We start from the raw sequence: 20,933 nt of genomic DNA, 5'->3' as shown, positions 1-20,933 counted from the left end.
GGAGAGGATAGAGTTGAGGATGTAATCAGTGGACAGAGGAAGAGGATAGAGTTAAGGATTTATTATAGACCAGCTCTGATGTCATTATACTTTCTTTATTATAGACCAGCTCTGATGTCATTATACTTTCTTTATTATAGACCAGCTCTGTCATTATACTTTCTTTATTATAGACCAGCTCTGATGTCATTATACTTTCTTTATTATAGACCAGCTCTGATGTCATTATACTTTCTTTATTATAGACCAGCTCTGTCATTATACTTTCTTTATTATAGACCAGCTCTGATGTCATTATACTTTCTTTATTATAGACCAGCTCTGATGTCATTATACTTTCTTTATTATAGACCAGCTCTGTCATTATACTTTCTTTATTATAGACCAGCTCTGTCATTATACTTTCTTTATTATAGACCAGCTCTGATGTCATTATACTTTCTTTATTATAGACCAGCTCTGATGTCATTATACTTTCTTTATTATAGACCAGCTCTGTCATTATACTTTCTTTATTATAGACCAGCTCTGATGTCATTATACTTTCTTTATTATAGACCAGCTCTGATGTCATTATACTTTCTTTATTATAGACCAGCTCTGATGTCATTATACTTTCTTTATTATAGACCAACTCTGTCATTATACTTTCTTTATTATAGACCAGCTCTGATGTCATTATACTTTCTTTATTATAGACCAGCTCTGATGTCATTATACTTTCTTTATTATAGACCAGCTCTGTCATTATACTTTCTTTATTATAGACCAGCTCTGATGTCATTATACTTTCTTTATTATAGACCAGCTCTGTCATTATACTTTCTTTATTATAGACCAGCTCTGATGTCATTATACTTTCTTTATTATAGACCAGCTCTGATGTCATTATACTTTCTTTATTATAGACCAACTCTGATGTCATTATACTTTCTTTATTATAGACCAGCTCTGATGTCATTATACTTTCTTTATTATAGACCAACTCTGATGTCATTATACTTTCTTTATTATAGACCAGCTCTGATGTCATTATACTTTCTTTATTATAGACCAACTCTGTCATTATACTTTCTTTATTATAGACCAGCTCTGATGTCATTATACTTTCTTTATTATAGACCAGCTCTGATGTCATTATACTTTCTTTATTATAGACCAGCTCTGATGTCATTATACTTTCTTTATTATAGACCAGCTCTGATGTCATTATACTTTCTTTATTATAGACCAGCTCTGATGTCATTATACTTTCTTTATTATAGACCAGCTCTGATGTCATTATACTTTCTTTATTATAGACCAGCTCTGATGTCATTATACTTTCTTTATTATAGACCAGCTCTGTCATTATACTTTCTTTATTATAGACCAGCTCTGATGTCATAATACTTTCTTTATTATAGACCAGCTCTGATGTCATTATACTTTCTTTATTATAGACCAGCTCTGATGTCATTATACTTTCTTTATTATAGACCAGCTCTGATGTCATTATACTTTCTTTATTATAGACCAGCTCTGATGTCATTATACTTTCTTTATTATAGACCAGCTCTGTCATTATACTTTCTTTATTATAGACCAGCTCTGATGTCATAATACTTTCTTTATTATAGACCAGCTCTGATGTCATTATACTTTCTTTATTATAGACCAGCTCTGATGTCATTATACTTTCTTTATTATAGACCAGCTCTGATGTCATTATACTTTCTTTATTATAGACCAGCTCTGATGTCATTATACTTTCTTTATTATAGACCAGCTCTGATGTCATTATACTTTCTTTATTATAGACCAGCTCTGTCATTATACTTTCTTTATTATAGACCAGCTCTGATGTCATTATACTTTCTTTATTATAGACCAGCTCTGTCATTATACTTTCTTTATTATAGACCAGCTCTGATGTCATTATACTTTCTTTATTATAGACCAGCTCTGATGTCATTATACTTTCTTTATTATAAACCAGCTCTGATGTCATTATACTTTCTTTATTATAGACCAGCTCTGTCATTATACTTTCTTTATTATAGACCAGCTCTGATGTCATTATACTTTCTTTATTATAGACCAGCTCTGATGTCATTATACTTTCTTTATTATAGACCAGCTCTGATGTCATTATACTTTATTTATTATAGACCAGCTCTGTCATTATACTTTCTTTATTATAGACCAGCTCTGATGTCATTATACTTTCTTTATTATAGACCAGCTCTGATGTCATTATACTTTCTTTATTATAGACCAGCTCTGATGTCATTATACTTTCTTTATTATAGACCAGCTCTGATGTCATTATACTTTCTTTATTATAGACCAGCTCTGATGTCATTATACTTTCTTTATTATAGACCAGCTCTGATGTCATTATACTTTATTTATTATAGACCAGCTCTGATGTCATTATACTTTCTTTATTATAGACCAGCTCTGTCATTATACTTTATTTATTATAGACCAACTCTGATGTCATTATACTTTCTTTATTATAAACCAGCTCTGATGTCATTATACTTTCTTTATTATAGACCAGCTCTGTCATTATACTTTCTTTATTATAGACCAGCTCTGATGTCATTATACTTTCTTTATTATAGACCAGCTCTGTCATTATACTTTATTTATTATAGACCAGCTCTGTCATTATACTTTCTTTATTATAGACCAGCTCTGATGTCATTATACTTTCTTTATTATAGACCAGCTCTGATGTCATTATACTTTCTTTATTATAGACCAGCTCTGATGTCATTATACTTTCTTTATTATAGACCAGCTCTGTCATTATACTTTCTTTATTATAGACCAGCTCTGATGTCATTATACTTTCTTTATTATAGACCAGCTCTGTCATTATACTTTCTTTATTATAGACCAGCTCTGTCATTATACTTTCTTTATTATAGACCAGCTCTGATGTCATTATACTTTCTTTATTATAGACCAGCTCTGATGTCATTATACTTTCTTTATTATAGACCAGCTCTGTCATTATACTTTCTTTATTATAGACCAGCTCTGATGTCATTATACTTTCTTTATTATAGACCAGCTCTGATGTCATTATACTTTCTTTATTATAGACCAGCTCTGTCATTATACTTTCTTTATTATAGACCAGCTCTGATGTCATTATACTTTCTTTATTATAGACCAGCTCTGATGTCATTATACTTTCTTTATTATAGACCAGCTCTGATGTCATTATACTTTCTTTATTAACATTCTTACACCGCCAAATGTCATCACATTATATTTGACATACCTTCTTTATTACACCAGATAATGTCCTAACGTTATTTCAATGTTGTCAAAATTAAACCTCAGACAATACCCTAACATAATTTCACCACTTTAGGGTTTAATGTCGAGCATGATTACATTGTCTATTTCTAGGGCGTGATGGTTGTTGAATGTAATTTTAACACAGGAGAAACAAGAAAATGCACTGTTGTTTGTACTCTTAAAGGGAAACGCTGCTAAGATGTTGCTCCAACATTATCACATTATGTCCTCTTAAGATTATGTCCTTTTGACAGCGCTCTTACGTCATCCTTACATGGTTCGAATGACACACATAATCCTAACTGTATAATCGGTCAATACTGGTTCCCCAAAGCCCTGTAGCGCTTTCACTCTGTAATGTTATTACTATGTTCTCTGTAATGTTTTCAGCCTCAGACGACACTACCCTGACACTGTAACATGATTTACTGTATGTGTGCACATTGATGCGCTCACACACACACACACACACACACCCAGAGACAGGGGCTTCTTGGAGGTTTGTAACGTTATTACAGTGTTCTCTATACGAGAACAGACGACGCTCCCTTCATACCGTAGCATTATTAACAACAGAGCCAGACAGAGCAGTAACCAGCCCAGACAACCCCACTACAACCACCAGCCTACCTCCCATAAAGAAATGACTCATTCATTCTACTGCACTTAAAATAGGAGAGAAATCAGGGTGTGGTTGTGTTACCAATAAGCTAATGCAATGTATTGTTATCTTTTGACGAAGGGTAAGATCAGGTGGATCGTTTTGCCGGGACATTTTTCAAAAGCATATCCTGAAGGGTAAATGATTTAGGGTCAGGGGGTCGAGGTATAAAACGATCAATGTTTGCACTTTGGGTGTCAGAACATCCTATAAAAAAATCCTCTTTGGGGCTTTTAGCTCTCAAATCAACAGTGGGCGCGCTGAGCAGTTAATCGTACACCCATTACATCCCTTTAGCCCTAATGTCCCCGTAAGTACTGTCCCCATAAACACCACCTTTATTAAATTGGGTCTGTGTCCTCACAAACTAGGTCCTCACTTATTGACCTCCCCACTTTGCACATTTCCTGCCCGCCCCAGCCCTGTTTTCACTCCTCTGGGGATTTCCAGGTTGTTTTAATCACTTCAGAAAGCACTGCGTTATTAGGCGACTGGCTGGCTAGCTGCAACACACACACAGCAAGTGAAGTCATCATATCAGCAGATTATTGTTGTTTTCTTCCAAATTGAAGTATTAGACTTTTGGGAGTTTAGTTATTTGATCATTTAAGTTTCCATCTTACATTGAATGATTCTATGATCCTTCATGTGTCTGTCTAAAAGCTCTAGGATGGAATGTGAATGCTACCGTTGTTTACCTTTATGTCTCTGACAGTACCTGGGCTCCATGCTGGTGAAAGAGCTGAGAGGAACAGAGTCAACACAAGACGCCTGCTCCAAGATGAGGGTAAGAGGGCCCGGCACATCACTACCACCCAGAGAGAGAAACTAGGCCCACTTTATCCACCACTGTAGTGTCATTTTTAACCTGGATTCACCTCCATCTCTTTTGCTCTCTTTTATTCTCTTTCACTTTCATTCACCTTCTCTTTCATTCACCTTCTCTTTCACTTTCATTCACCCTCTCTTTCACTTTCATTCACCTTCTCTTTTATTCACCTTCTCTTTCACTTTCATTCACCTTCACTTTCATTCACCTTCTCTTTCACTCACCTTCTCTTTCACTCACCTTCTCTTTCACTCACCTTCTCTTTCACTCACCTTCTCTTTCATTCACCTTCTCTTTCACTCACCTTCACTTTCATTCACCTTCTCTTTCATTCACCTTCTCTTTCATTCACCTTCTCTTTCACTCACCTTCTCTTTCACTTTCATTCACCTTCTCTTTCACTTTCATTCAACTTCACTTTCATTTACCTTCTCTTTCATTCACCTTCTCTTTCACTCACCTTCTCTTTCATTCACCTTCTCGTTCATTCACCTTCTCTTTCACTCACCTTCTCTTTCATTCACCTTCTCTTTCACTCACCTTCTCTTTCACTTTCATTCACCTTCTCTTTCACTTTCATTCACCTTCACTTTCATTCACCTTCTCTTTCATTCACCTTCTCTTTCATTCACCTTCTCTTTCACTCACCTTCTCTTTCATTCACCTTCTCTTTCATTCACCTTCTCTTTCATTCACCTTCTCTTTCACTCACCTTCTCTTTCATTCACCTTCTCTTTCATTAACCTTCTCTTTCATTCACCTTCTCTTTCACTCACCTTCTCTTTCATTCACCTTCTCTTTCATTCACCTTCTCTTTCACTCACCTTCTCTTTCATTCACCTTCTCTTTCATTCACCTTCTCTTTCACTCACCTTCTCTTTCATTCACCTTCTCTTTCATTCACCTTCTCTTTCATTCACCTTCTCTTTCACTCACCTTCTCTTTCACTCACCTTCTCTTTCATTCACCTTCTCTTTCATTCACCTTCTCTTTCACTTTCATTCACCTTCACTTTCATTTACCTTCTCTTTCATTCACCTTCTCTTTCATTCACCTTCTCTTTCACTCACCTTCTCTTTCATTCACCTTCTCTTTCACTCACCTTCTCTTTCATTCACCTTCTCTTTCATTCACCTTCTCTTTCACTCACCTTCTCTTTCACTTTCATTCACCTTCTCTTTCACTTTCATTCACCTTCACTTTCATTCACCTTCTCTTTCATTCACCTTCTCTTTCATTCACCTTCTCTTTCATTCACCTTCTCTTTCACTCACCTTCTCTTTCATTCACCTTCTCTTTCATTCACCTTCTCTTTCATTCACCTTCTCTTTCACTCACCTTCTCTTTCATTCACCTTCTCTTTCATTCACCTTCTCTTTCACTTTCATTCACCTTCTCTTTCATTCACCTTCTCTTTCATTCACCTTCTCTTTCACTCACCTTCTCTTTCAATCACCTTCTCTTTCACTCACCTTCTCTTTCATTCACCTTCTCTTTCATTCACCTTCTCTTTCACTCACCTTCTCTTTCATTCACCTTCTCTTTCATTCACCTTCTCTTTCACTTTCATTCACCTTCTCTTTCATTCACCTTCTCTTTCATTCACCTTCTCTTTCACTCACCTTCTCTTTCATTCACCTTCTCTTTCACTCACCTTCTCTTTCATTCACCTTCTCTTTCATTCACCTTCTCTTTCACTCACCTTCTCTTTCATTCACCTTCTCTTTCATTCACCTTCTCTTTCACTCACCTTCTCTTTCACTTTCATTCACCTTCTCTTTCACTTTCATTCACCTTCACTTTCATTCACCTTCTCTTTCACCCACCTTCTCTTTCACTTTCATTCACCTTCTCTTTCACTTTCATTCACCTTCTCTTTCATTCACCTTCTCTTTCACTCACCTTCTCTTTCATTCACCTTCTCTTTCATTCACCTTCTCTTTCACTCACCTTCTCTTTCATTCACCTTCTCTTTCACTCACCTTCTCTTTCACTCACCTTCTCTTTCACTTTCATTCAATCTCTCTCTCTCTCTCTACTGAGTTACTGCAGGGAGGAGGCAGACTATTAATATGTGTTCCGTCCTTTCTCCTCCTCATCTTTATCTGTTTGGTCACATCTGAGGAGAGCAGAGAGCCTCTACCTCTCCCCCCTCTCTCTCTACCTTTCCCTTTCCCCTTCCCTCTCTCTACCTCCCTCTCCCCTTCCCTCTCTCTACCTCCCTCTCCCCCTCCCTCTCTCTACCTCTCCCTCTCCCCCTCCCTCTCTCTACCTCTCCCCCTCCCTCTCTCTACCTCTCCCTCTCCCCCTCCCTCTCTCTACCTCTCCCTCTCCCCTTCCCTCTCTCTACCTTTCCCTCTCCCCTTCCCTCTCTCTACCTCTCCCTCTCCCCCTCCCTCTACCTTTCCCTCTCCCCTTCCCTCTCTCTACCTTTCCCTCTCCCCCTCCCTCTCTCTACCTCTCCCTCTCCCCTTCCCTCTCTCTACCTCTCCCTCTCCCCTTCCCTCTCTCTACCTCTCCCTCTCCCCCTCCCTCTCTCTACCTCTCCCTCTCCCCCTCCCTCTCTCGGTTTATCTTGATCTGCCAAAACGATTGATGCTGTTGTTTTTATTGTCGGACTTCAAGGGTCATTAAATTTGGAGCTCCGCTCTCGATGTACCTACTGTACCTGCGTCCTGTTGTACCCCCCCCCCCCCCCTTCTCCAGCACTCTTCCTCTTTTCTCTCTATATTTCCATGCTTGTGGCCACAGTATCAACATGGTCCATATGCATATGTAATTCCCTCTGCTCCCCCGTATTCTGTCTTTGTGTCTCGCAGCGCTGCGTTTATCGGCCCTCATAAGCCCGTGATCTTGACAGGGAACCGCTGCACTAGAAATATGCTGATGTTGAAGAAACACAGAGAGTGAGAGCAGGGGGGGGGGGAGAGGAATTCATACAGGATCTGTTGAATATATGAAATCCCTGACAGGTGGAACAATGGTACTAGGGTGATAGTGATTTGAAGTCACATCATTCCCCACTGCGGCAGCGCATAATGAGCTTAACAATGGGAGAAGGGGAAAGAAACATGCCGCTGTCAGACTAGAGCGGGTGATAGTAAGTCTGGGTGGGAATAGAAAGAAACATGCCGCTGTCAGACTAGAGCGGGTGATAGTAAGTCTGGGTGGGAATAGAAAGAAACATGCCGCTGTCAGACTAGAGCGGGTGATAGTAAGTCTGGGTGGGAATAGAAAGAAACATGCCGCTGTCAGACTAGAGCGGGTGATAGTAAGTCTGGGTGGGAATAGAAAGAAACATGCCGCTGTCAGACTAGAGCGGGTGATAGTAAGTCTGGGTGGGAATAGAAAGAAACATGCCGCTGTCAGACTAGAGCGGGTGATAGTAAGTCTGGGTGGGAATAGAAAGAGACATGCCGCTGTCAGACTAGAGCGGGTGATAGTAAGTCTGGGTGGGAATAGAAAGAAACATGCCGCTGTCAGACTAGAGCGGGTGATAGTAAGTCTGGGTGGGAATAGAAAGAAACATGCCGCTGTCAGACTAGAGCGGGTGATAGTAAGTCTGGGTGGGAATAGAAAGAAACATGCCGCTGTCAGACTAGAGCGGGTGATAGTAAGTCTGGGTGGGAATAGAAAGAAACATGCCGCTGTCAGACTAGAGCGGGTGATAGTAAGTCTGGGTGGGAATAGAAAGAAACATGCCGCTGTCAGACTAGAGCGGGTGATAGTAAGTCTGGGTGGGAATAGAAAGAAGAAAGGAATATTTATGGGTTGAAAGCTGATAGTTATATTGGACCTCCAAGGGGGAAATCTATACGTTTTGAAAATGTAATTTGCACCCATTGTTTTCCATAAATCACGGGGTAACCTTTGAACTTTGAGAAGATTGGAATTGATTCTGCTAGTAAAGAGGAGAGTGTGTTGATAGGCTGGCTCTCTTTGTGCAGTGAGCTCATCCCCATCTCTTTCTTTTTCTGCTTAGTTATAAGCTTGTGTTGATTTCATCTTTCTCTCTCTCTCTTCCCACCCCTTCCCTCTTATTCTATCTCGTTATAAGCTTTGTTGAGCTCTCATCTCTATCTGTCCCCACTGGGGTTGCACAATTCCGAGAACTTTCAATAAATTCCCTGCCTTTCCCGAAATCCCGGTTTGAGGATTCACGGAATCAGGAGGGAATAAGTCGTAAATACAGAATCCTCCAACCCAGGATCTCTGAAAAGAAAACAGAATTTATTGAAAGTTTTGCAACCGTAGTCCCCACTCTCTCTAAAATGGTATTATATTGTGAAGAGATTCTTATTGTAGGGTTTTATCGTTCTGCTGTGAAGGGAGACGGTGAGACCGTCTTATTAGCCTTGTGTTGGTGGCCATCAGTCTAATTGACATCAAATGTTAACTCAGACTCTTCTTTTCCCCCTCTTTCTCTCTCCATCTCTCTCTCCACTCTACAGAAGTCTACAGAACAGATGAAGAAAGTCCCGACCATTGTTCTGTCCGTCTCCTACAAGGGAGTCAAGTTCATCGACGCTACAAACAAGGTGAGAGGCTTTCTTTCCTCCGGCACCATTACTGAGAGTAAGAACTGAACAGCACTGGGTGGAAGCACCATTACTGAGAGTAAGAACTGAACAGCACCGGGTGGAAGCACCATTACTGAGAGTAAGAACTGAACAGCACCGTGTGGAAGCACCATTACTGAGAGTAAGAACTGAACAGCACTGGGTGGAAACACCATTACTGAGAGTAAGAACTGAACAGCACTGGGTGGAAGCACCATTACTGAGAGTAAGAACTGAACAGCACCGGGTGGAAGCACCATTACTGAGAGTAAGAACTGAACAGCACCGTGGTGGAAGCACCATTACTGAGAGTAAGAACTGAACAGCACCGGGGGGAAACACCATTACTGAGAGTAAGAACTGAACAGCACTGGGTGGAAGCACCATTACTGAGAGTAAGAACTGAACAGCACCGGGTGGAAGCACCATTACTGAGAGTAAGAACTGAACAGCACCGGGTGGAAGCACCATTACTGAGAGTAAGAACTGAACAGCACCGTGGTGGAAACACCATTACTGAGAGTAAGAACTGAACAGCACTGGGTGGAAGCACCATTACTGAGAGTAAGAACTGAACAGCACCGTGGTGGAAACACCATTACTGAGAGTAAGAACTGAACAGCACCGGGTGGAAGCACCATTACTGAGAGTAAGAACTGAACAGCACCGTGGTGGAAGCACCATTACTGAGAGTAAGAACTGAACAGCACCGTGGTGGAAGCACCATTACTGAGAGTAAGAACTGAACAGCACCGTGGTGGAAGCACCATTACTGAGAGTAAGAACTGAACAGCACCGGGTGGAAGCACCATTACTGAGAGTAAGAACTGAACAGCACTGGGTGGAAGCACCATTACTGAGAGTAAGAACTGAACAGCACTGGGTGGAAGCACCATTACTGAGAGTAAGAACTGAACAGCACCGGGTGGAAGCACCATTACTGAGAGTAAGAACTGAACAGCACTGGGTGGAAGCACCATTACTGAGAGTAAGAACTGAACAGCACCGTGGTGGAAGCACCATTACTGAGAGTAAGAACTGAACAGCACCGGGTGGAAGCACCATTACTGAGAGTAAGAACTGAACAGCACTGGGTGGAAGCACCATTACTGAGAGTAAGAACTGAACAGCACCGTGGTGGAAGCACCATTACTGAGAGTAAGAACTGAACAGCACCGGGTGGAAGCACCATTACTGAGAGTAAGAACTGAACAGCACCGGGTGGAAGCACCATTACTGAGAGTAAGAACTGAACAGCACTGGGTGGAAGCAAAAAATAACATTGTCAGTTTCACAAGATGAACAGTGAACTTCCATCACATAAGCTTTCTCTAAAGATCTCCAACCCTCTCTCTCTCTCTCTCTTTCTCTCTCTGTCTCACTCTCCTCCCCCCCTCTCTCTCTCTGTATCTCTCTCTCCCACACTCTCTCCTTCCTTCCCCCTGTCTCTCGCTGTCTCTCCCTCTGTCTCTCTCTCTAGAACATCATAGCTGAGCATGAGATCCGTAACATCTCATGTGCGGCCCAGGATCCTGAGGATCTGTCCACGTTTGCCTACATCACCAAAGACCTCAAGTCCAGCCACCACTACTGCCATGTCTTCACTGCCTTCGACGTGGTGAGTCACACACACTGTCTGTGAGGAGGTCGACGTGGTGAGTCACACACACTGTCTGTGAGGAGGTCGACGTGGTGAGTCACACACACTGTCTGTGAGGAGGTCGACGTGGTGAGTCACACACACTGTCTGTGAGGAGGTCGACGTGGTGAGTCACACACACTGTCTGTGAGGAGGTCGACGTGGTGAGTCACACACACTGTCTGTGAGGAGGTCGACGTGGTGAGTCACACACACTGTCTGTGAGGAGGTCGACGTGGTGATTCTCTCACACACACACACACACACACACACACACACACACACACCACCCTCTGTCTGTGAGGGGGACAAGTGTCTTTATTAATTAGTTACTTCCTGGTTATGTTATGATGAAATGGCAGATTTGACATAGTGTGTGTTTGCATGTGTGTGTGTGCGTAAGTGCGTGCTCATACATGCGTAACATTACATGCGTATATGTGTGTGTGTGTGTTTATGACATTTTGTGTGCATGTGTGTGTGTGCATGTGTGCGTGCGTGTGTGTGTTTGTGTGTGTGTGTGTTTTTAACAGAACCTGGCGTATGAGATCATCCTGACCCTGGGCCAGGCCTTTGAAGTAGCCTACCAGCTGGCCCTGCAGGCCAGGAAGAGTGGGCATGGCTCCTCCACGCTGCCAGAGAGCTTCGACATCAAGCCCAACAAGCCCGTCCCCAAGCCCCGCGTCAACATCCGCAAGTCTGTGAGTAATGATACTAGTTTATACCCTCCGTACCCACGACCTCTCACCTTTGTGGTCTGGTGTGTGTGTGTGTGTGTGTGTGTGTGTGTGTGTGTGTGTGTGTGTGTGTGTTTGTCTTGGCCACACTGAGCTTGTAGTGTAGGTCGGAGGTGAGGTGTAGGTCGAAGGTGTAGTGGAGGTGCAAGTCGGAGGTGTAGTGGAGGTGCAGGTCAGAGGTGTAGTGGAGGTGCAGGTCGGAGGTGGAGTGGAGGTGCAGGTCGAAGGAGTAGTGGAGGTGCAGGTCGGAGGTGTAGTGGAGGTGCAGGTCGGAGGTGTAGTGGAGGTGTAGTGGAGGTGCAGGTTGGAGGTGTAGGTCGGAGGTGCAGGTCGGAGGTGCAGGTCGGAGGTGTGGTGGAGGTGCAGGTCGGAGGTGAGGTGGAGGTGCAGGTCGGAGGTGGAGTGGAGGTGCAGGTCGAAGGTGTAGTGGAGGTGCAGGTCGGAGGTGTAGTGGAGGTGCAGGTCGGAGGTGTAGTGGAGGTGCAGGTCGGAGGTGTAGTGGAGGTGCAGGTCGGAGGTGTAGTGGAGGTGCAGGTCGGAGGTGTAGTGGAGGTGCAGGTCGGAGGTGTAGTGGAGGTGCAGGTTGGAGGTGCAGGTCGGAGGTGTAGGTCGGAGGTGTAGGTCGGAGGTGGAGTGGAGGTGCAGGTCGAAGGTGTAGTGGAGGTGCAGGTCGGAGGTGTAGTGGAGGTGCAGGTCGGAGGTGCAGGTCGGAGGTGTAGGTCGGAGGTGCAGGTCGGAGGTGCAGGTCGGAGGTGCAGGTCGGAGGTGCAGGTCGGAGGTGCAGGTCGGAGGTGCAGGTCGGAGGTGCAGGTCGGAGGTGTAGTGGAGGTGCAGGTCGGAGGTATAGTGGAGGTGCAGGTCGAAGGTGTAGTGGAGGTGCAGGTCGGAGGTGTAGTGGAGGTGCAGGTCGGAGGTGTAGTGGAGGTGCAGGTCGGAGGTGCAGGTCGGAGGTGTAGTGGAGGTGCAGGTCGGAGGTGTAGTAGAGGTGCAGGTCGGAGGTGTAGTGGAGGTGTAGGTCGAAGGTGCAGGTCGAAGGTGTAGTGGAGGTGCAGGTCGGAGGTGTAGTGGAGGTGTAGGTCGGAGGTGCAGGTCGGAGGTGCAGGTCGGAGGTGTAGGTCGGAGGTGTAGGTCGGAGGTGCAGGTCGGAGGTGTAGTGGAGGTGCAGGTCGGAGGTGTAGTAGAGGTGCAGGTCGGAGGTGTAGTGGAGGTGTAGGTAGAAGGTGCAGGTCGAAGGTGTAGTGGAGGTGCAGGTCGGAGGTGTAGTGGAGGTGTAGGTCGGAGGTGCAGGTCGGAGGTGCAGGTCGGAGGTGTAGGTCGGAGGTGTAGGTCGGAGGTGTAGGTCGGAGGTGCAGGTCGGAGGTGCAGGTCGGAGGTGCAGGTCGGAGGTGCAGGTCGGAGGTGCAGGTCGGAGGTGTAGTGGAGGTGCAGGTCGGAGGTATAGTGGAGGTGCAGGTCGAAGGTGTAGTGGAGGTGCAGGTCGGAGGTGTAGTGGAGGTGCAGGTCGGAGGTGTAGTGGAGGTGCAGGTCGGAGGTGCAGGTCGGAGGTGTAGTGGAGGTGCAGGTCGGAGGTGTAGTGGAGGTGCAGGTCGGAGGTGTAGTGGAGGTGTAGGTCGAAGGTGCAGGTCGAAGGTGTAGTGGAGGTGCAGGTCGGAGGTGTAGTGGAGGTGTAGGTCGGAGGTGCAGGTCGGAGGTGTAATGGAGGTGGAGGGTGGAGGTCGGAGGTGCAGGTCGGAGGTGCAGGTCGGAGGTGCAGGTCGGAGGTGCAAGTCGGAGGTGCAGTGGAGGTGCAGGTCGGAGGTGCAGTGGAGGTGCAGGTCGGAGGTGTAGTGGAGGTGCAGGTCGGAGGTGTAGTGGAGGTGCAGGTCGGAGGTGTAGTGGAGGTGCAGGTCGGAGGTGTAGTGGAGGTGCAGGTCGGAGGTGTAGTGGAGGTGCAGGTCGGAGGTGCAGGTCGGAGGTGCAGGTCGGAGGTGTAGTGGAGGTGCAGGTCGGAGGTGTGGTGGAGGTGCAGGTCGGAGGTGTGGTGGAGGTGCAGGTCGGAGGTGTGGTGGAGGTGCAGGTCGGAGGTGTGGTGGAGGTGCAGGTCGGAGGTGTGGTTGAGGTGCAGATCGGAGCTGAGGTGGAGGTGCAGGTCGGAGATGTGGTGGAGGTGCAGGATGGAGGTGTAGTGGAGGTGTAGTGGAGGTGCAGGTCGGAGGTGTAGTGGAGGTGCAGGTCGGAGGTGTAGTGGAGGTGTAGGTTGAAGGTGCAGGTCGAAGGTGTAGTGGAGGTGCAGGTCGGAGGTGTAGTGGAGGTGTAGGTCGGAGGTGCAGGTCGGAGGTGTAATGGAGGTGGAGGGTGGAGGTCGGAGGTGCAGGTCGGAGGTGCAGGTCGGAGGTGCAGGTCGGAGGTGCAGGTCGGAGGTGCAGTGGAGGTGCAGGTCGGAGGTGTAGTGGAGGTGCAGGTCGGAGGTGTAGTGGAGGTGCAGGTCGGAGGTGTAGTGGAGGTGCAGGTCGGAGGTGTAGTGGAGGTGCAGGTCGGAGGTGTAGTGGAGGTGCAGGTCGGAGGTATAGTGGAGGTGCAGGTCGGAGGTGCAGGTCGGAGGTGTAGTGGAGGTGCAGGTCGGAGGTGTGGTGGAGGTGCAGGTCGGAGGTGTGGTGGAGGTGCAGGTCGGAGGTGTGGTGGAGGTGCAGGTCGGAGGTGTGGTGGAGGTGCAGATCGGAGCTGAGGTGGAGGTGCAGGTCGGAGATATGTTGGAGGTGCAGGATGGAGGTGTAGTGGAGGTGTAGTGGAGGTGCAGGTCGGAGGTGTAGTGGAGGTGCAGGTCGGAGGTGCAGGTTGGAGGTTTAGTGGAGGTGCAGGTCGGAGGTGTAGTGGAGGTGCAGGTCGGAGGTGTAGTGGAGGTGCAGGTCGGAGGTGTAGTGGAGGTGCAGGTCGGAGGTGTAGTGGAGGTGCAGGTCGGAGGTGTAGTGGAGGTGCAGGTTGGAGGTGTAGTGGAGGTGCAGGTTGGAGGTGCAGGTCGGAGGTGTAGTGGAGGTGCAGGTCGGAGGTGTAGTGGAGGTGCAGGTCGGAGGTGTAGTGGAGGTGCAGGTCGGAGGTGTAGTGGAGGTGCAGGTCGGAGGTGTAGTGGAGGTGCAGGTCGGAGGTGCAGGTTGGAGGTGTAGTGGAGGTGCAGGTTGGAGGTGTAGTGGAGGTGTAGGTTGGAGGTGTAGTGGAGGTGCAGGTTGGAGGTGTAGTGGAGGTGCAGGTCGGAGGTGTGGTGGAGGTGCAGGTCGGAGGTGTGGTGGAGGTGCAAGTCGGAGGTGTGGTGGAGGTGCAGGTCGGAGGTGTGGTGGAGGTGCAGGTCGGAGGTGTGGTGGAGGTGCAGGTCGGAGGTGTAGTGGAGGTGCAGGTCGGAGGTGCGTTGGAGGTTTAGTGGAGGTGCAGGTCGGAGGTGTAGTGGAGGTGCAGATCGGAGGTGTAGTGGAGGTGCAGGTCGGAGGTGCAGGTCGGAGGTGTAGTGGAGGTGCAGGTCGGAGGTGTAGTGGAGGTGCAGGTTGGAGGTGCAGGTCGGAGGTGTAGTGGAAGTGCAGGTCGGAGGTGTAGTGGAGGTGCAGGTCGGAGGTGTAGTGGAGGTGTATTGGAGGTGCAGGTTGGAGGTGCAGGTCGGAGGTGTAGTGGAGGTGCAGTGGAGGTGTAGTGGAGGTGCAGGTCGCAGGTGTAGTGGAGGTGCAGGTCGCAGGTGTAGTGGAGGTGCAGGTCACAGGTGTAGTGGAGGTGCAGGTCGGAGGTGCGGTGGAGGTGCAGGTCGGAGGTGCGGTGGAGATGCAGGTCGGAGGTGCGGTGGAGGTGCAGGTCGCAGGTGCAGTGGAGGTGCAGGTCGCAGGTGTAGTGGAGGTGTAGTGGAGGTGCAGGTCGGAGGTGCAGGTCGGAGGTGTGGTGGAGGTGCAAGTCGGAGGTGTGGTGGAGGTGTAGTAGCGGTGCAGGTCGGAGGTGTAGTGGAGGTGCAGGTGCAGGTCACAGGTGTAGTGGAGGTGTAGGTCACAGGTGTAGTGGAGGTGTAGTTGAGGTGCAGGTCGGAGGTGTGGTGGAGGTGCAGGTCGGAGGTGTAGTAGAGGTGTAGATCGGAGCTGTAGTGTGGTTCAGCAGTGTAGATCGGAGATGTAGTGGAGGTGCAGGTCGGAGGTGCAGGTCGGAGGTGAGGTGGAGGTGCAGGTCGGAGGTGTGGTGGAGGTGCAGGTCGGAGGTGTAGTGGAGGTGCAGGTCGGAGGTGTAGTGGAGGTGTAGTGGAGGTGCAGGTCGGAGGTGCAGGTCGGAGGTGTAGTGGAGGTGCAGGTCGGAGGTGTAGTGGAGGTGCAGGTTGGAGGTGCAGGTCGGAGGTGTAGTGGAGGTGCAGTGGAGGTGTAGTGGAGGTGCAGGTCGCAGGTGTAGTGGAGGTGCAGGTCGCAGGTGTAGTGGAGGTGCATGTCGGAGGTGTGGTGGAGGTGCAGGTCGGAGGTGTGGTGGAGGTGCAGGTCGGAGGTGCGGTGGAGGTGCAGGTCGGAGGTGCAGTGGAGGTGCAGGTCGCAGGTGTAGTGGAGGTGCAGGTCACAGGTTTAGTGGAGGTGTAGTGGAGGTGCAGGTCGGAGGTGCAGGTCGGAGGTGTGGTGGAGGTGCAGGTCGGAGGTGTGGTGGAGGTGCAGTGGCGGTGCAGGTCGGAGGTGTAGTGGAGGTGCAGCTCGCAGGTGTAGTGGAGGTGTAGTGGAGGTGCAGGTCGGAGGTGCAGGTCGGAGGTGTGGTGGAGGTGCAGGTCGGAGGTGTAGTGGAGGTGTAGATCGGAGCTGTAGTGTGGTTCAGCAGTGTAGATCGGAGATGTAGTGGAGGTGCAGGTCGGAGGTGCAGGTCGGAGGTGAGGTGGAGGTGCAGGTCGGAGGTGAGGTGGAGGTGCAGGTTGGAGGTGTGGTGGATGTGCGGTGGAGGTGCAGGTCGGAGGTGTGGTGGAGGTGCAGGTCGGAGGTGTAGTGGAGGTGCAGGTCGTGGGTGTGGTGGAGGTGCAGGTCAGAGGTGTAGTGGAGGTGTAGTGGAGGTGCAGGTCGGAGGTGTAGATCCGAGGTGTAGTAGAGGGTAAGTGAAAGTAAACACCTTTTGCAGAATAATGCATTGAAAGAAAGGGAAGCGTCAGAGTTTACCCACCTATTTTCTGACCACTATATCACTGGTGTAGATGGATGTTTGATCTGTAAAAGACCCACTTTATCTTTTTCTTCCTGCAGTCTCTTATAGCCCTGGGTGATTGATGAGGGCTGTTTACATTGAGCTCTGTGGAGCCCAGCCCTACTCACAATGTGTGTGTGTGTGTGTGTGACGTTACCAGAGCCATCTACCCCAGCCACAGTGCCTGTCTGTCAGCCTCCTCTCCCCACAGCCTCCCCTTGTATTCCAGTTCCTGGAGCTTTAAAATAGACCTAGACGGACAGTTAGATTTACCATAGACATGCACTGTACACCACTGGAGCCTTAAAAGCATTATTCTGTATAGTGTTCCCATGTGGATTTACTGGGCTATATGAGTATGGTCACGGCCCTATATATTGCATGGGCCCTGGTCAAACGTAGTGCACTTTAAAGGAATAGGATGCCATTTGGGAAGCATTCTATGAGTGAGGTAAGTGCTATTTGTGCTGGCTTCTCATGTACAGACAGTACTAATGTCCCCTTCCAGAAAGTGAGTCAGGGGACAGGTAAATTGAGTCAGGGGACAGGTAAACTGAGTCGGGGGACAGGTAAATTGAGTCAGGGGACAGGTAAAGTGAGTCAGGGGACAGGTAAAGAGAGCGGGGGACAGGTAAAGTGAGTCGGGGGACAGGTAAAGTGAGTCAGGGGACAGGTAAATTAAGTCGGGGGACAGGTAAATTAAGTCGGGGGACAGGTAAATTGAGTCGGGGGACAGGTAAATTGAGTCGGGGGACAGGTAAATTGAGTCGGGGGACAGGTAAACTGAGTCGGGGGACAGGTAAACTGAGTCGGGGGACAGGTAAACTGAGTCGGGGGACAGGTAGACTGAGTCGGGGGACAGGTAGACTGAGTCGGGGGACAGGTAAAGTGAGTCGGGGGACAGGTAAAGTGAGTCGGGGGACAGGTAAAGTGAGTCGGGGGACAGGTAAAGTGAGTCGGGGGACAGGTAAAGTGAGTCGGGGGACAGGTAACGTGAGTCGGGGGACAGGTAACGTGAGTCGGGGGACAGGTAACGTGAGTCGGGGGACAGGTAAAGTGAGTCGGGGGACAGGTAACGTGAGTCGGGGGACAGGTAACGTGAGTCGGGGGACAGGTAACGTGAGTCGGGGGACAGGTAAAGTGAGTCGGGGGACAGGTAACGTGAGTCGGGGGACAGGTAACGTGAGTCGGGGGACAGGTAAATTGAGTCGGGGGACAGGTAAATTGAGTCGGGGGACAGGTAAATTGAGTCGGGACAGAACTTGAGTCAGGGGACAGGTAAAGTGAGTCAGGGGACAGATAACTTGAGTCAGGGGACAGGTAAAGTGAGTCGGGGGACAGGTAAAGTGAGTCGGGGGACAGGTAAATTAAGTCGGGGGACAGGTAAATTTAGTCGGGGGACAGGTAAATTGAGTCGGGGGACAGGTAAAGTGAGTCGGGGGACAGGTAAAGTGAGTCGGGGGACAGGTAAACTGAGTCGGGGGACAGGTAAACTGAGTCGGGGGACAGGTAAACTGAGTCGGGGGACAGGTAAACTGAGTCGGGGGACAGGTAAACTGAGTCGGGGGACAGGTAAAGTGAGTCGGGGGACAGGTAAAGTGAGTCGGGGGACATGTAAAGAGAGCGGGGGACAGGTAAAGTGAGTCGGGGGACAGGTAAAGTGAGTCAGGGGACAGGTAAATTAAGTCGGGGGACAGGTAAATTAAGTCGGGGGACAGGTAAATTGAGTCGGGGGACAGGTAAATTGAGTCGGGGGACAGGTAAATTGAGTCGGGGGACAGGTAAACTGAGTCGGGGGACAGGTAAACTGAGTCGGGGGACAGGTAGAGTGACAGGGAACAGCTTTGTCTCTCTCTCTGTGCTGTTGGAGGTCATATAATATATGTAGTCATAGTAGTGCTGCTATCTAAAATTGTAATTGTCTTATCTAGTGGGTTGGAGATGAGGTTTTCTTTCCCTCTCTCATCTGTGTGTTTGTTTGTGTGTGTGTTCATGTCACAGAGATGATGGACAATGGCATGACTCCGCTGCTGTTACATTAACCATTAACCACCTGCCCTGAAAGTGTGTCTGTGTGCACGTGTGTGTGTGTGCTTTTGAGCATATGCCTGCATGTGTGTGTGCGCGTGTTTTTGTGTTGTGTGTGTGGGTAATGTAGTTAATGGCTTGTGTAGTGCTGCGGAGGGAACTACAGTGAAGCATGCTGCAGGATTCACTTAATATTCCCTCCAGCAGCTGTTCACAGTCATTATTTTGCAGCACTTCTATGTCTGTGTAAACCCATGGATTACTGTTCCTCCTCCTACTCTCCTTCTGTACTCCTCTCCTCCTTCTCTCTCCTTTCCTCCTCCTCCTCTCCACCTCCTCTCTCCTTTCCTCCTCCTCCTCTCCACCTCTCCTCCTTCTCTCTCCTTTCCTCCTTCTCTTATCCTCCTCTCCTCCTTCTCTCCTCCTCTCCACCTCCTCTCCTCCTTCTCTCTCCTTTCCTCCTTCTCTCCTCCTTTCCACCTCCTCTCCTCCTCTCCTTCTCTCCTCTTCTCCTTCTCTTCTCATCTCATTCTCTTCTCTCCTCTTCTCTTCCTCTCCTCCTCTCTCCTTTCCTTATGCTCCTCTCCACCTCCTCTCCTTCTCTCCTTTCCTCCTCCTCTCCACCTCCTCTCCTTCTCTCCTCCTCCTCTCCTTCTCTTCTCCTCTCATACTCTCCTCCTCTCTCCTTTCCTCCTCCTCCTATCCACCTCTCCTCCATCTCTTTCCTATCCTCCTCCTCCTCTCCTCCTTCTCTCCTCCTTCTCTCCTCCTCCTCTCCACCCCCTCTCCTCCTCTCCTCCTCTCCTCCTCCTCCTTCTCTCTCCTTTCCTCCTCCTCTCCACCTCCTCTCCTCCTCTCCTCTCCTTCTCTCCTCTTCTCCCCCTCTCCTTCTCTCCTTCTCTTCTCTCCTCTTCTCCTCCTTTCCTCTCTCCTTTCCTCCTGCTCCTCTCCACCTCCTCCTCTCCTTCTCTCCTTTCCTCCTCCTCCTCTCCAACTCCTCTCTTTCTCTCCTCCTCCTCTTCTCCTCTCCTCTCCTCCTTCTCTCCTCCTCCTCTCCTCCTCCTTCTCTCCTGGTAGGACAGATACGGATGTCTTGATGTCTTGTCCTCCTTTCTCTACCACATCCTTGTGTGTATGTATGTGTGTTCTTTTGCCTACATGAAATGAAATGTTCCTTTGGTGTGTCCCTGGTGTTTTACCATCGTTGTAGTGGTGTTACTATGGCTTTACCGAACTGTTACCATACGGTTTCAGTGTCGTTGCCGTGCTATTGCCGAGCAGGCCCCCTTTGACCTCTCTGTGACCTCTATGTTCCTCCCCCTATAGGTCATCATGTACCCCTCTAGCCGTTGGTCGCTGGGTCACATATACACCCCCCACCGGCCTCCTCTCCACCCTCCTCTTCCTCCTCCTTCACCACTCCTCCTCCGTCACCCTCACAAAGTTCCCTTTCAGGTCTTCCTCCCTTCTCCTTTCTTTCTTACTCTTGACTGTCTGCTCTCTTTGTTGGTTTTGTCTCCATACACTTTGATCACTCTATAGATCTTTTGTTTGTCTCTGTGGTTGGTCCTGCCTCTGTCAACTCCACTCAGATTGTGTGCGTTCATACATTCTTCCAGTTTCAGCTTTGCAGTGTTCACAGGCAGGGACCCACTCCCCAGATCATCTTTTAGTCTATCACGGACCAATGTGGTGGAAGGAAAGCACCCTCGGCAACCAGAATGAGCATTTTGATTGGTTGTTGAAAAGTTGACTTTTGAGGGGGGAAGAGCATAGCTTGGTCTTGAACAAGTCATTTTCAGCAATGGGAAGATGTTGTGGGGTTAGAGTACAGTATGGAGATTATTAGTAAATATTATAAATTTTATACTGTTTTCTTTACTCATTAAAACACATTGTGATACGTACGTTGATATGAGGCCAACAATATATTTTCAGACCTAAAGCAAGTGCCTCCATATTTAAGTGTTGGTGTGGAAGTCTGTGATCGTGCCTCTCCACTATAACTCTCTCTCTCTCTCCTGTTCTCTCAGCC

At 48.1% G+C, this 20,933-nt stretch overlaps 1 protein-coding gene across 6 annotated transcripts in view; it reads left to right on the top strand.

The window, feature by feature from the left end:
- LOC110501015 (ankyrin repeat and sterile alpha motif domain-containing protein 1B) overlaps window positions 1-20,933 on the top strand; it is a 308,010-nt gene that overhangs the window by 279,069 nt on the left and 8,008 nt on the right. For all 6 annotated transcript variants that reach the window (XR_005038543.1, XM_036957167.1, XM_036957166.1 and 3 more), the window contains 4 exons: window positions 4,674-4,745; window positions 9,239-9,325; window positions 10,827-10,964; window positions 11,519-11,686. Coding sequence is in view for 5 of the 6 variants with exons in the window: in XM_036957167.1 (XP_036813062.1) it covers window positions 4,674-4,745; window positions 9,239-9,325; window positions 10,827-10,964; window positions 11,519-11,686 (465 nt within the window). In the remaining variant the exon portion in view is untranslated. The remainder of the gene's footprint in view (window positions 1-4,673; window positions 4,746-9,238; window positions 9,326-10,826; window positions 10,965-11,518; window positions 11,687-20,933) is intronic.

The sequence above is a fragment of the Oncorhynchus mykiss genome, chromosome 21, assembly GCF_013265735.2.
Source record: "Oncorhynchus mykiss isolate Arlee chromosome 21, USDA_OmykA_1.1, whole genome shotgun sequence".
Taxonomy (NCBI): domain Eukaryota; kingdom Metazoa; phylum Chordata; class Actinopteri; order Salmoniformes; family Salmonidae; genus Oncorhynchus; species Oncorhynchus mykiss.
This window is presented reverse-complemented; position numbering and strand designations above follow the sequence as displayed.